This window comes from Podarcis filfolensis (genome assembly GCF_964270895.1).
Source record: "Podarcis filfolensis genome assembly, chromosome: 13".
Lineage (NCBI taxonomy): Eukaryota > Metazoa > Chordata > Lepidosauria > Squamata > Lacertidae > Podarcis > Podarcis filfolensis.
Window position 1 is genome coordinate 50,999,126 of NC_139615.1, and position 16,187 is coordinate 51,015,312.

General features: G+C 42.7%; 1 protein-coding gene across 2 annotated transcripts; it reads left to right on the top strand.

Annotated features, from left to right (window-relative positions):
• Window positions 1–991: 991 nt before the first annotated feature.
• On the top strand, window positions 992–13,664 carry LRRC14B (leucine rich repeat containing 14B). 2 transcript variants are annotated; one of them, XM_083583116.1, is made up of 2 exons: window positions 992–2,048; window positions 12,710–13,664. In XM_083583116.1, exons 1-2 carry the CDS (start codon window positions 1,078–1,080, stop codon window positions 13,062–13,064), a joined length of 1,326 nt encoding a protein of 441 aa, XP_083439242.1. In that variant the 5' UTR covers window positions 992–1,077; the 3' UTR covers window positions 13,065–13,664. The 2 variants fall into 2 exon arrangements, with proteins under 2 accessions (XP_083439242.1, XP_083439241.1); XM_083583115.1 differs by lacking the exon at window positions 12,710–13,664 and adding an exon at window positions 3,989–8,946 and having other exon boundaries at window positions 1,012–2,048.
• Window positions 13,665–16,187: the final 2,523 nt, after the last annotated feature.

A 16,187-nucleotide genomic window follows, 5' to 3' on the forward strand; every position in this document is an offset into this window, starting at 1 on the left:
GACCCACTCCAGATTGGACCTTCAGGATGGGATTTAGGGACCTTTAATCCTTTGCCCCCACCCCTGCAGTACAGTCCCAATCTGGATGAGGCCATCTGTATGCAATTTGTATTGCAAAAAAAGCCACCCACAGCTTCAGAAACAATACTTACATAATAGTTAGGCTGACAAAGGAGGGCCAGTTATCATTATGGATCTGTCTTTGTTATGTTTAATATAGTATTGTGTAATAATTGTGTTTATATATTAATGTTAATTGTTGTAACCCACCCTGGGACCTTATAGTGAAGGACAGGTAATGAAAACAACAACAACAACAACAACAACAGCAAACAACTTTTGCCAACCTTTCCAACTAGGTTGGTGAAGGCTGGACTGCACAGAGGAAACTGATACGTAACTTTCCAGTATCACAACCTCTATTATCTGGACTCAGACAAGAGACACTTGAGCATTTCCATCAAAACTTCAATGCCCAGTGTACCCAAGAGGTTCATTCAGCACCCTATTGTGCAAGCTTATAGCAGACCTATAAGCATCACCTTACACAGGAAACCTATTGACCAATACACATACTGCCATATTTCCAGCTTCCACCCAGAACACACCACAAAATTGTTCACAGCTGCGATTTGTTCAGACTCATCAAAGAAAAAAATTACAACCCAGGATTTTTAATCAGGCATCTCTCAGACTACCATACTCACCCTACAAAATGAAAACAAACAAACAGATCAACAAGGTGAATTATGTACCACAGGGCAGACCTAGAAAACAAACAAACATCAGTTGTTACCACTTATCATTTGCAACTGAACACACTAGATCATATCAATGAACTTCAGACTACATTCTGTTCTGTGGTCCATGACGTATGACAATACTCTTTTGTTTTTAGTGCCACAGACTAACACAGCTATGCCTTTGTCAATTAATAAAAGTTGGACAATTAAAAAGAGGTGTCAAATAAGTGTCTGATACCAAAATAGTAACCAGGTCAGCAGATGACTGCTCCTCTTACCTTCCAAATACATGTCACGTACGCCCCTCAGCAGCAGCTGCAGCTAAAAATAGAGAATGACAAGCAAGAGAGAACCTCTGTTAGAACAGATCCAGTATAACAGAAGGAATCAAAAGGCAGCAATGCACTCTCTACGGTTCCTGAGTGCTGGGGCTTTGGTATCCAACACAGAGCTGATAAAAGGAAATCTTGGCAGTGTTGCACACAACCTTTTCCCTCTTCTTTTTAAGGCAAGTTACTTACAGGAACAAGGGGAAGTTCTTCACGATTTGGTGGCAAACTGGCCACTGAAGGAACTTAACATTGGAAAACTGTTGGGGAAGACAATAGACCACCAGGAAGACATCAGTAGCAGAGCCTGCTCCGTGTGCTTGACCAGCTGCCTAACTGGCCTCAGAGACTATGTGCTGAATTGTTCATCTCCATATGCAAAGAGACTAAAAGTGGTGGACTTAACAGGCCTAAAGGATGTTGAAGTTCAGCTCTGCAACTGTAGGAAAACAATGGGACGCTGGGCCAGGACAGAGCTGCTGTCGAAGATCTGCTACGATCTGCTTGTTGAAATGCAAAGGCTGAAGTTCAATCCAGATGTGTTTGAGATTTCAGTTGACGTTCTTACTGATGTCTTTGTTACTGAAAGAAGTTATGAGCTGCTTGTCCAGGCCTTGCTTATGAGGTGCCATTGCCCACTAAAAATTCGCTGTGCATCCTTCCGAGTGGACAACCTAGCCCTGCGGAAGCTCTTCTACATCATAAAGCTTACAGATCCCTCTTTGCTGCTCAAATTCGAAATAGTCCACAATGTTCGGCTGGAAATGGAACATTTGCACATGCTCTTTAATAACGTCCACTTTCCTCAGCTGACGTCGCTCACACTCCCAGCTAGGACGTTCAATGTACGAAGGTTCACCCCAGAGGATGAGGCCATTCTTGTAGGAATTGGAGAAAAGTTAAGCCAGATGACTCAACTGACTGAGCTGAGCCTAGCATTTTCCACACTCACGGGAAGGATACGTAAACTACTCAGGTAATGTGCTCCAGATCTTGCTGGTGACACAATTGAGACAATATTTATGACTAATATGTAACGTATTAAAAAGGGAAAGCATATGAAGCTTTCTTTTATTGTCATGCTGATGCTTATCTGATTTAGCATTGTCTACTCTGTCTAGCAGTAAGTCCCAAAAGAAGGACTTTTTACAGTTCTGCTTACCTGTATCCCATCTAACTGGAGATTCAGGAATTGAACCTGAGATCATCTGGAGTCCTCCGTGATGTATTTTTTGCTGCAAAAGAAATATTTGCAAATGTGGGTGCCAGTGCCATTCTTGGTGGTTTTAGGCTCTAACATTATTTTTAAATTTGTTTAAAAGATTTTTAACCAACCTTTCAGGGCACACTGCCCTCACATTTTCTGGAAACAAATTGCTCTGAGCAGAGAGGCATGCCCTGGAGCAACAATAATCAGTGGTGGCGAGGGAAGTGGCACAAGGACTAGACCCCATTCTACTCAACCCTTGCTGTTGGAAAGTTATTTCAATTGTTTGGGGAGCACCCAATGCAGCCACGCACCCCTGGGAGTTGAACAATGTTATATCTTAGTGTGGTGCGAGCCAAGCACCAGGGATCCCATTAGGCAACTGGGGGTGGGGAGAACTGGCACCAGGCTGGGGCCCTTCTAAGCTAGGGGCGTGGCTTGTGCATTGCCTTCCCCACCACCTACTGCTGCTGAATGCCATTTTGCTCAAAGTAGTGATACAATTACAGACACCTAATGGAGAACAAGGGGCGGGTGGCGCTGTGGTCTAAACCACAGAGCCTAGGACTTGCCTATCAGAAGGTCGGCGGTTCGAATCCCTGCGATGGGGTGAGCTCCAGTTGCTCGGTCCCTGCTCCTGCCAACCTAGCAGTTCGAAAGCACGTCAAAGTGCAAGTAGATAAATGGATACCGCTCCGGCGGGAAGGTAAATGACATTTCCGTGTGCTGCTCTGGTTCGCCAGAAGCAGCTTAGTCATGCTGGCCACATGACTCAGAAAAACTGTCTCTGGACAAATGTCGGCTCCCTCGGCAAGTAAAGCAGATGAGCGCCGCAACTCCAGAGTCGTTCACGACCGGGGTCCTTTACCTTTTTCTTTTTTTTAATGGAGAATGACGCTGGAAATCAGGGAATGATAAGAACCTCCCAATCCAGAGCCAACTTTGGTTGAGAGTAAAATTCCTTTCCAGCCCTGACAACCAGTGACCAAGAGTCCAGAGAAGCACTATTACTGCAGGAGAAAAGGGAAGGAAATTGGTGACCGCGGCTGATGGGCAATGGAGGCTTTTAAGTTTCCAGGTGGACAGCCCACCTGAGCCCTGCATCCTCCTGTGGGATCTTGTAAGAGACCACCAGATAGGCGGAAATCGTCTCTTCGGCCACCCAGAGTTGTGCATATGTCTCCTGCCACTAAAATGTACTGTGTGTCATTTACAAAATACTTTGGATACGCAAAACACATAGTCTTTACTTATTCTCAATATCAGGGTCCCCCAAAGGCATTTGGGTACCTGACCTGAGCCACGATTCATAGAAGGAGGTCTCCCACCCCACCCCCAGCAGCTTGGTTCTGGTTTACTGCCCCCCCCCCACTGGTTTATCTTGTTGTTTGAAGGAGATATTTTGATTTGATCCTATCGTTTTAATCTGTTGACTAAACAATTAAGGGTGGCTTAGGTATAGCATAGCCTAGCTCAGTGTCAAAGGCTTGGAGATATCTTTCAACCCAGTAAGTCCATAATTTTGTAACCATGCTCAACCGTGGCTATAATCCTTCCTCTTATTTTTCTGTGAACAAGTCCCACTGAAACCAACAATATGTTATTCATCCATCATGATGCACTTGCACCCATCGTTCATAAACCAATTAAGTACCCAATGCAACTGAATTATGTAATTGTTTACTTTGTTTTAATATTTAACTTTCCAGCCCACTGAAAACCCCGCTGAAAGTGCTGGATGTTTCCAACTGCTCTTTAAACCACGTGGACATGGCCTATTTAGCCAACAGCCTTCATTCCGGCTCCCTGGAAGTCCTTGATATCAGCGGCCATGACGTGGCTGACCTTTACCCATCCACCTTCTTCAAACTTCTGAACCGTTCCTCCTACACCCTGAAGAGTCTCGTCCTCGAGGAATGCAACATTCAGGACACTCACATAAACATGCTGATTTTGGGGTTGGTCCCCTGTCGGAAACTAGAGGAGCTGAAATTTCTTGGAAATCCTCTATCTTCTCGAGCACTTAAATGCCTTTTCAACATTTTCATTGATTTTCCAAGACTCAGATACATTGAATTCCCAGTCCCAAGAGACTGTTATGCAAATGACATCAGTTACCCAATTGGTGAAGCTGATCTTTCGAAATTTGATCACCAAAAATATGAGAGTATAGCCGAGGAACTTAACATGATTTTACTGCAGGCGAAGAGAGAGGACATAAAGGCCTCCACGCCCATCTTTGGGGGATATGACGCAGCAATACAGGAAACGGGCAATGAGCTTGGAGCCACTTTGCTGAAGTCTTTCAGGGATGCCCTAGAAAGCTTCAACAAGGCTCTTCAGGAGATGAACTGAAGTCTGAAGAAACCTGCTGAACCAAACAGTGCTACTCAAATCCATTAATCAAATAAAAGCATTCGTTTATTGGAATAATTTAGAAAACACATTTAGGGTATATTCTGCTACCATGGTAGTCTCCTGAGCAAGCCTAGTGAAAGAAAGGAGGATGTGCAACATGGGCGTAGCCAGGATTTATGGGGGGGGGGAGGCTGGGGGGGAGGCTTTATGTTGAGGGAGGACAGAACCTCCTTTGGTTAAGTGTTTTTATTGATTTACTTACGGGGTGGGCAATTGCTATACGCATGATGTACAACCCACTAACCTTCCACACACCACCACCTGTTTCATCTGTAAGGAATGACTACAAGCCGCCATACAAAGCAGCAAGTTGTTCTCTTCCTCAGTGGGTGTGCTTTGTACATGAAGGGTTGCAGCCCATTATATGGAGCGACAACTTTGAACCTTATTAAATACAGAGTGTTCTTCATTGGTGAGGCAGGTGAACTTTATACATGCTCTTGCCATTTGTTTCTGATGCTTAAGAACATGAGAGGAGCCTGCTAGATCACACCAATGGCCCCTCTCATTCAGCACCCTGTTCTCATAGTGGCTGAGAAACCTGCAAGCTGGATCTGAGCACAAGAACAGCCTTCTCCTTTCCAGTGGTTTCCATCAACTGGCATTCAGAAGCATTGCTGCCTTTAGCTGGTGTGGCAGAGCAGAGCTCTCATGGCTTGTAGCCTTCAATAGATCGCCTTGTCCACCACAAATGCTTATAGTTCCTGTTCATGTCTTCTCCATGAGAGGAGGTCGTGGTTTGTGAGGAGGAGTTGGTGGTGCTAATAGCTAAACCGTTTAGGCTGCATCTCCCTTTGGGTAGAATATTGTCTGCACATTTTCTTCCCAGTGAGCCCATTGGCCACAACCTCCATGTATTCATACCTCTAGAAAAGAAGCACACCAGAGGACCTGGAGACTTAACTGTAAAAGCCTCCTGTCACTGGCTCACTTTGTGGTGTTGGGTACATTACTCTGGTCTGGTATCCTTTCAATCCTTTGATAATGGGTAGCCAACTAGCCAAGGCTAACAGCAGAAATGAAACAATTCTCTAGGAGCATTTTAGAGGCTGGCAAATGCATTATTTCATAAGCTATCAGGAATTACCAAGAATTATGCATCCGATGAAGTGAATTTTAGCTCCAAAAAATCTGAGGTGTTTTTAAAAAAATAGTACTTGAAAAAATGAAAATATTGTAATTTTTAATTTTGCTTTATCTTTGCCATTTCCCCCTTTAAAATGGCTAATGCTATGCATTTTTACAGGTGTGTGACTGGCAGATATTCAGCTGGTCAGATTTCCCTTAGCATGGTTGTGCAGTGATGGCTCCATCCCACTACCCATGTCTGAATTGCTGCCATGTCTAGGTCAGGATTGCACTGCAAGCTGATAAACAGGGATAAAAGTAAAAATACAAGCAAGCTAGCACAAATACATGTTTTGTAAAACAGAAGAGGGCAGACTGTTCTAATATAATAATATATAAAGTGAAAGAAAAATCACATTAATCTGAATGATATGGATAATACAAGAAGAAAACACAGAACACTCTGTCTAAACTTAGAAGCATCTGTGTGTCAGCTTTACTCATGGAAAGGTCAGTCTGGTCACACTTGTGGTATTTGACCTATTTTCCAGCCTGTATCCCTTAGGTAACACAGAGAACCTTCCAGAATATTTTAATTGTTTGTTTTTAAAAAAGGATTCAAAAGTTTAGTTCATCGGCAATAATAAGAGTATTAAAAGGTTGCTTAACTTGCTAGATGACAGAGCTGTGCAGATATAGGAGCAGAATAAATTCAAACTTCTACCCACCCACAATCACATCCAGTAGCAGGTTGCTGCTGCCAGCACAATTTGGGTGCTGTCAATCAAAATGCAGCCCAGGTAGGAGTCAAGAAACCTGCTTTTGTAGTCCCAGGCAACAAACACGGGAGATTTCTCTTCTGGACCCAAAGCTGGGTCTGCCAATAGGTAGACTGAGGCGGCTGCCAGGTGATAGAAACCCCTAAGGCAGCAGCTCCCGGGTGCCCTGCTTGCCCCACAGCCAGCACTGAAGCAGTGCCAGTATCAGCTGCAATTATGTTAAAAATCCCACAAGATCTTGCAGAGCATACAAGATCTCGCCCAAAATTGGCGCCACTTCTATGCCAGCAGTGGAGGCAGCAGGGCAGGCAGAGCAGCAGGTATAGCGGTGGTGGCAGAAGCGGCAGGCCAAAGCGGCACTTTGCCTCATTTTGCCTCAAGTGGCGAAATAGGATGAGCTGCCCCTGAATTGGCCACTGTAAATAACAGGTCACAAGTTGCCCAGGCCTACAGTAGATGCCACAACAGACTATATCTTGACTATATCTGCTTGGGGAGGAAAAAGGAATCTCTAGGACTGGAAGGAAGGAAGGAAGTAGCAGTGGTGAATTTATAGGTATGTGCAGAATTGGACCCTCACTGAGAGACTCCTGAGTTATTGGTATACATTATTAACTGAGAGGATACTTTTGAAACGTGGCATCAAACAATGAATTGCCACTGCTGAATTTCTAGCATTTCAGTTTATTGTGTTGTTTCCACTCTTCTCCTCCTTGACTGAAGTCAGCAGCAGTTGCTCCATTTAGGGTAGCGGTTGATAACCCCGCACCTGTGAAGGTCTTCATAGGAAAAAAATATATGCGTTATTTATTTACTTTATTGATTTCATAAAATTTTTATAGCATTTGATTGTAAAATAACACCCCCCCAATCTCTCAGAGTGGTTTACAAAAATGTGCTAATAAATAACCACAACAAGTGGAGCAATGCTTGCTTTTTAACTACTTAAATGTTGAACTTATCGCAGCATGAGCAGCTGAACAAAATTGCTATAAATCTTAAATGACATTTGCCCCCCTGCATCTGAAATACTACACCTGGTCTTGTATTATTGGAGTACTGCCAGCCCTAAGATCAGCTGATGAAAGACCAGAGGCATAACTCATTTACAAGTACAGCTCATGAAGCTTTACTTCTTTGCATGGTTTACGGTTGGCACTGGAGGAGAGCAGGGCTCTTATGCCTTTAATATATATATATATATATATATATATATATATATATATATATATAATTTTTTAAAAAAATTATTAGTATTTTCCACACAACAACACAAAAACAATAAAAAACAATACACAAAACACAAAAACCAACATTAAAAAAACCACCAAATCCATATCTTACAAGTGAATAATATAAGCACTAAAAAGAAAAACAAACATTGACTTCCACCAATCCCACAGCACCTCCTTTATCTCTCATTGTATCCTCCTGTTTTCCTTATCACCTCTATCCTAGCATCTAGATATAAATCCCTCTTTCTTATCCTTTCACTTCACAAGGTTATTCCAGACTCAGCCAGATTTCTGTCCTCAAACCTTGGCTTTTAAGGTATTCATTTAGACACTCCTATTCCTTGGATTCTTGCCGCAGACGTCGTGTATAAGAAAAAATTAGTTTTCCCTTTCGGAATATCATCATTTAAAATTCCTAAAAGGGATGCCTCTGGCCTTTTACTGTATGATATTCTTAGTATTTTCTTTATTTCTTCACGGATCATGCTCCAAAGTGCTCTTATGCCTTTAACAGCTGGGTAGCAGACAGATATTAAACAGGGTATGCCTTTTCTAGTATGGAACTACAATTATGGAGAAAGATTAACATGTTGATATTCTGTCTGCCAGACATCTTAATATCGTTGAATGACCCTGATTTGTTTTTGGGTACTCCAACCACACCTGCAAAAGATGGTATAAATTTGCATATGACAAAAATGTCTCCATTTCTGAGTGCAGCAGGGGACCCAATCCACATACAGTATACTAGACCAAAAAATTCAGTTGATACCCCTGGCCAGTAGCCTGGGGTGATGGGAGTTGTAGTTCAGCATCATCTGGAGGATCACAGGTTCCTTATCTAGCAGGGGGTTGGACTAGATGATCCTCAGAATCCCTTCCAATTCTGCAATTCTAGGATTCTATGGACCTCTGCAATGCAGGAATCACAACTGACAGATAGCCTCCAACTTCTGCTTTAAAACCGTTCACGGAAAGAGAGTCTACCACCTTCCAATGGAGTCCATTCCATTTTGAGAAGTGTGTGTTTCTATTGTTTATAAAGTTTAATAGACTGTTTTTGTGCTGTATGTTTTATGGGCAATGGTTTCTATAATGGTATATAGTCTGAATTATAGGAAGCAATTACTGATTCTGCTTAGTAAATAAAGCACTATTGCCACCAGAGCTATATGTGGAAGCAATTATCTTGCATAAAGCATTGCTCCAGAACTTAATTCAGCTAACCATGGTTGTCCTGTTTTCATGCCTGCCAAGTAGTCTGGATTTTGAAAACTCTAGACTGCACAGCAAAAACGTAGGCATCAGTCAAGTAGTCCTGAACCACATGTCATGTCCCTTTTCAGTAAGTTACTGAAAGACTTTAGCATCCAGCACAGATTCTAAATGCTTCAGAGGATTCTGCTTGCCAGTTTATCCATCATATCATCCCCCAAGTGATTCATGAACATAAAAATAGGAGCACCAAAATACTTAAGCAGTGGTAATCCGAACTGAACTCACATAACAAAACAGAGATCAAAAAATTAAGCAAGTTGAGCCTTTAATCAAGAAAGCATTTGGATTATCCATTGTGATAAAATACATTTTTTGCAATGCGGACTCCTTTGCTAAGTAGCCCTGATACGCTACAAGTCAACATTCTTAACTGTGATGTAGAAGAGAGAAATGTTGCCAAGAAGGAAAGTTTCTCTATGCTTTGGGAGGATCTGACTATGGAAGTAAGGCGGCAAGAGAGGTATAAGCCCATCATTATTGTACTTTTTAAGCATTATCTTACTTTATGGATATAACATTTTTTGATATACAGTGGGTTTGATGTGGTTTTTTCCTAGGGTTTATCAGTATATTTCAACTTTTTTGTACTAAAATCAAACTGAGTAGCAACTAGGGAGGGTGAGGAAGGGAAAGGGTGTGGTGCAGGACCTTAATGCATGGCATTAAACATTCAGTGATAATTTAACATTATGATTTTATAGTTAAGAATTTAGAGATGGTTTAATCTTTCTAGTGATGATAAACCTGGCAGAATTTGTGTTGCTTCTCTTAGCAATTGATTCAGTTTTTTCCAAAGATCTGAAGGAAGAAACTAATGAGTCATCCAGGAATGAAGCTGTTTGTGAAGCATCATTTACTTTTTTCCTGGGGAGAAGCAGGAGAAATGACTTTTCCCCAGAAAACAGTCTTAAATGATTTTTTAAAATGAAAACAAATTAATGCATTTGACTACAGCTCCTGCTTAATTAGCCAGTGTTAAGAGCCAGGTAACTCTAAACAAGCAGCCAAGGAAATAGGTGGTCACACTTTCACTGACTTTCAATGTTTAGTAATTTTTGCAAAGTTGGAATCAAAATTAGCAAATAGAGTTCTCCTGTGTCAGATCAGATAGGTGAGACAGGAAGCAGCTATTTGTGCAATGTACTACAATAACAAAAATTATGCAGTTAATAGACAATGACTGGGGCCATGTTTCAGAGAAGACCTTCTTAAATGAAAGCATCTTTAGTAGCCATGTAAACATCAAGATGCTGGGCACCTGCCAAATTTTGCAATTGATTCCAGAGTATTGGAGCTGCAACATCAAATGTCCAGTTTCTGGTACAAGCTAAGAGCAGCCCTGAAGCATGTGGTACTCTCAGCAGTGCCCCATCAAAGAAGTGCAGTTGCTGACCAGGGATATAGCTAACCTGGTTCCATGTTCTTGGGGTTTAAAATGCTGAAAATAAGCAAAACCTTGAATTGTTCTTGTAGTATATTGGCAGCTCTCTCAGCAGAGACATTATGCAGGGCTAATGTGTCAACAACCTAGCCGCTGCATTTTGCGCCAGCTGCAGCTTCTGCAGCTTCCAGACTAAGCCCAAGGGAAGCCCCAGATAGAGCACATTGCAATAATCCAGTCCTGTGGTCTCCAGTGCCAGGAAAACAGGGGCCACCTAATCTTAGCTCCGGAGCAGCTGTAGCTGTTTTACCTGCTGGTGATGCTCAAGGGCACTCCTAAGCCACTGAGGCCACATGTGCCTCATGACAAAATAAAAATAAAAATGGATCCAGGACTCGAGCACCCCAGACTGAGTACCAGTTCCTTCAGAGGGAATGCACCTCCATCCAGAACAGGTAACTCACCCAGAGGGCCTTCATCTTGATAGGGTTTAAATCAGGGGTCAGCAACCTTTTTCAGCTGTGGGCTGGTCCACCATCCCTCAGACCATGTGGTGGGCTGGACTATATTTTTTTTGGGGGGGGGATGAATGCATTCCTATGCCCCACAAATAACCCAGAGATGCATTTTAAATAAAAGGACACATTCTACTCATGTAAAAACACGCTGATTCCCAGACTGTCTGCGGGCCGGATTGAGAAGGCGATTGGGCCGCATCCGGCCCCTGGGCCTTTGGTTGCCTACCCCTTGTTTAAATGCAGTATATTGGCCGTCATCCAGCCACTACTGCACCCAGAAACTGCTCTAGAGCCTGCATCAGCATAATTAATGACACTTTGCTCCAAAGTCCCTTGTGACAGCTCCCAAGAGCTTCCCATAGGTGTTAAATAGCACTGGGGACAAAATAGTGCCCTGTGCCACCCTGTAACACAGATGCCAGGGGACTGAAGAACTGACCTTGCATGTAGGATTGGAACTACCAAAAAATGGTGCCCCCACAAAGCTGGTCCAGGGGGATGCCATGGTCAACTGTATCCAAAGGCACGGAGTGACTGTGCCAGGTTGACTCCCCTTGTCCCTCTCCTGATAAAAGGTCATCCATCAGGGTAACCAAGGCTGATTCAGTCCCAGAACCCAGACTGAAATGGGTTTCATAGAAGAATGCCTGCAACTGCTCTATATCATGGTCTTCTCTATTATTTTCCCTCTGCTCTGAGCAATGGGCACCCCCACATCATGTAACAGCATTTTAAAAAAATTGATTGCTTCTATGGGTTCCTGCTGTGAAGCCATGATGCCAAGGGCCTTAAAAAATTTTCAATTAAAAGATGTTGTTGTTTTGTTGTTATGTAATTTTTTTAAAGTACAAACTGCTCCCAGGGGTCCCCTGCTGTGTATGATACCAAAAGGTTTTTTGGGTCCTCCTAATCCTGCCAAGTTTCTTTATTTAGATGACAGCAAGAACAGCAGCAGCAGCAGCAGCATATATTTATTTGTTGACTGCATCCAAGGCTCCCCCCCCCCTCAATTTTGTCCATTTTGAATACAACTACTACTACTACTACTACTAATAATAATAATAATAATAATAATATGTTAAAACATTATTTAACTGACTGCTCCCATAGGTACCCCATTTGTGATACTTTGATATCAAAAGATCAAAAGATACTTTGAAATCAAAAGATTTGTCTATCCCAAATCTGTCAACTCTCATGGGCCCAGTATTCTGATCCTGTGATGCGGAGCAGTTTTTGTGACCTCTCAACACACACACCCATTATATGTGTGGGGCCTCTCTCTCTCTCTCTCTCTCTCTCTCTCTATGTGTGTGTGTATAATCTGTCTACACATACATGCATACAATTATTGATTACACTCACTTTAACATGTGGACATGTGGACCTTGGAGGGTCAATGCAGCCCTTAGCCCCAAAATGTTAGCCTCCACCCCCGTCCTGTACCATTTACATTTTCCTCACAAGTTGTAACTGCTGTGCCATTTTTATTCTTTAACTGGAAGACTGCAACCCACCATTAGGTTACAAGCTTGCCAAAGGTGAGTTGTACTAGTAACATCATTGCCGTCTTTCAGAGAAAATGTAACAGGAAAGGAAAAAGGAAAGGATAGCCTAAGAAAGTGAAGGTTAAAACAATGTATAAGATAATTTTAAAGGGCTCCATGTGTTTCTGATCCAGGGAATGTTGACAGCCACTAACCTGCACTGTGAAAATGTATTCTTGTTTAGTCTGGAATTACATTCTCCACAGGACAACGTTGCTGGAATGGAATAGCTTCCGCCATGAGACGTATGAAAAACAACACCAGGACACCATTCTTGTGCAGAGATCTCCCAGCTTGAAGATACAGATGGGCAGACTGGGAGAAAAGATGAAAGTGTACCGCCTTCCATACAAGAATGTGCTTCCTGTACCTTTGTTTAAACCAAGCAAATTACCAAGCAAACATAATTATGCATCTGAAGGATGTCAAGCCAGAAATGGCTCTGCTTTTGAAAAAGAGGCAATCAGACAAATGGCAAAAGGTCCTCAGTCCACCAAACCAGGTTTCCAGATTTCCAGCCTTCTACCCCAACAAAATATCTGGTGCCCATCAATGCATTAATTGCTTTTGTAGCATCCTAGCTGGGGTTTTCAAATTACTTTCTAGCTTGTAGCTTTAAAAACATTGCATAGTGCTAGGACTGCCACACTCAAGCTCAGTGTTAGAACCCAGTTACCTTTAAGAGTTCCTTCCACACGGGTCCTGATCTAGCACTGAACTAGTCATGAGTGACCCAATGAGAATGTGGATCAAAACTGAATCCAAACAATTCAATGGGGACTGTATGAACATCATGATACAGATTTGTTCCATGTGTTGAAGGCTGTGCTCATGTTTGCCCCTCCTTTGCTAGATCAGACAAATAAGCATTAGAAATAGTGTTATGCATAGATCCTGAAATAAAATGGGGATCCAAATGTTAGGGCTAGGAGGAAGTTTGCATCTCGTGACTAAAGTGGTTCACATGGCAATCCAGCTCTGTGCTTTGCCAACATTCTAAACTGGCTGATGCATTTGAGGAAAAGGTTTGGCTGGTGCTCTGCACCTGCTGGTTCCTTCAACACTCTTCACATCTCTGGGTGCTTTTGGAAAGTGGCGTGCCTATCGGAGAAAACACAGCACTGTGTGCATTATCCCCGAAGGGTTTCCTACCAAAAGAAATACAGAACTGATCGTTATCCAAGCTGAAAGAGCACTGAAATATGAACAGAAAGCATAGTGGGATGATGATATTATCAATGCAGCATGGGATGATGGCTTAGAAACAGAAAGATTCTGTGATATACAAAAAATTAGGCAGTGGAGCCTAGGGTATTTACAAGAAAATGAGATGCAAAGGATAAAGCAGTCCTAAGGAGATGCCCCAGTATAGAGGCCAAACATAGACTAAGGGTGCAGCTGATGAAAGGGGACTGTTACAAGAGATCCATTACAGTGGCCAACAGTATAAATAACAGCAGATTTGCAACTTCTCTAGTTTACACTAGGGATTGTCTGGCATCTGGGTTGTCAAATAAACCAAGCAAAAAAATGATTCCTCAGTCATTAGATATATTTAGCATTTTTAGATGATTGTTATTTTATTTTGTTCCCTTCTATTGACTTTAAGAAAGCCGACTTCATAAAACTTAGGGAAGTGCTGGGTGAGATCCCATGGACAGTAATACTAAAAGGAAAGGGAGTTCATGATGGCTGGGAGTTTGTTAAGAGGGAGATAGTAAAAGCACAACTTCAGGCAATACCAATGAGACGGAAACATGGAAGGTGCCTAAAGAAGCCAGGGTGGCTATCTAAAGAACTTTTAACTGAGTTAAGATTAAAAAAGGATGTGTACAAAAAATGGAAAAGGGGGGAAACCACCAAAGAGGAATTCAAACAAATAGCCAGCACGTGTAGACACAAAGTCAGAAAAGCTAAAGCACAGAATGAACTCAGGCTTGCTAGAGAGGTTAAAAGCAACAAAAAAGGCTTTTATGGGTATGTTCGTAGCAAAAGGAAGAACAAAGAAACAGTGGGGTCACTCAGAGGAGAAGATGGTGAAATGCAAACAGGGGACACAGAAAGGGCTGAACTCCTCAATGCCTTCTTTGCCTCAGTCTTCTCCGATAAAGAAAACAATGCCCGACCTGAAGAATTTGGAGCAAATGATTCAGCAGAGGAAACACAGCCCAGAATAACTAAGGAGATAGTACAAGAATACTTGGCTAGTCTAGATGTATTCAAGTCTCCAGGGCCAGATGAACTGCATCCAAGAGTATTAAAAGAACTGGCAGATGTGATCTCAGAACCACTGGCAGTCATCTTTGAGAATTCCTGGAGAACAGGTGAAGTCCCGGCAGACTGGAGGAGGGCAAATGTTGTCCCTATTTTCAAAAAGGAGAAAAGAGAGGACCCAAATAATTACAGCCCAGTCAGTCTGACATCAATACCAGGGAAGATTCTGGAGCAGATCATTAAGCAAACAGTCTGTGAGCACCTAGAAAGGAATGCTGTGATCACCAATAGTCAGCATGGATTTCTGAAAAATAAGTCGTGTCAGACTAACCTGATCTCGTTTTTTGACAGAATTACAAGCCTGGTAGATGAAGGGAACGCAGTGGATATAGCCTACCTTGATTTCAGCAAGGCATTTGACAAGGTGCCCCATGATATTCTTGTAAAGAAGCTGGTAAAATGCGGTCTTGACTATGCTACCACTCAGTGGATTTGTAACTGGCTGACTGACCGAACCCAGAGGGTGCTCATCAATGGTTCCTCTTCATCCTGGAGAAGAGTGACTAGTGGGGTGCCACAGGGTTCTCTCTTGGGCCCGGTCTTATTCAACATCTTTATCAACGACTTGGATGATGGACTCAAGGGCATCCTGATCAAATTTGCAGATGACACCAAACTGGGAGGGGTGGCTAACACCCCAGAGGACAGGATCACACTTCAAAACGACCTTGACAGATTAGAGAACTGGGCCAAAACAAACAAGATGAATTTTAACAGGGAGAAATGTAAAGTATTGCACTTGGGCAAAAAAAAATGAGAGGCACAAATACAAGATGGGTGACACCTGGCTTGAGAGCAGTACATGTGAAAAGGATCTAGGAGTCTTGGTTGACCACAAACTTGACATGAGCCAACAGTGTGACGTGGCAGCTAAAAAAGCCAATGCAATTCTGGGCTGCATCAATAGGAGTATAGCATCTACATCAAGGGAAGTAATAGTGCCACTGTATTCTGCTCTGGTCAGACCTCACCTGGAGTACTGTGTCCAGTTCTGGGCACCACAGTTCAAGAAGGACACTGACAAACTGGAATGTGTCCAGAGGAGGGCAACCAAAATGGTCAAAGGCCTGGAAACAATGCCTTATGAGGAACGGCTAAGGGAGCTGGGCATGTTTAGCCTGGAGAAGAGGAGGTTAAGGGGTGATATGATAGCCATGTTCAAATATATAAAAGGATGTCACATAGAGGAGGGAGAAAGGTTGTTTTCTGCTGCTCCAGAGAAGCGGACACGGAGCAATGGATCCAAACTACAAGAAAGAAGATTCCACCTAAACATTAGGAAGAACTTCCTGACAGTAAGAGCTGCTCGACAGTGGAATTTGCTGCCAAGGAGTGTGGTGGAGTCTCCTTCTTTGGAGGTCTTTAAGCAGAGGCTTGACAACCATATGTCAGGAGTGCTCTGATGGTGTT

Excerpts from the sequence above, each read along its gene's own strand:
- LRRC14B (XM_083583115.1), top strand. The coding sequence starts at position 1,078 with ATGACAAGCAAGAGAGAACCTCTGTTAGAACAGATCCAGTATAACAGA. Across the intron at positions 2,049-3,988 it reads AGGATACGTAAACTACTCAG|CCCACTGAAAACCCCGCTGA; the intron begins GTAATGTGCTCC and ends TTAACTTTCCAG.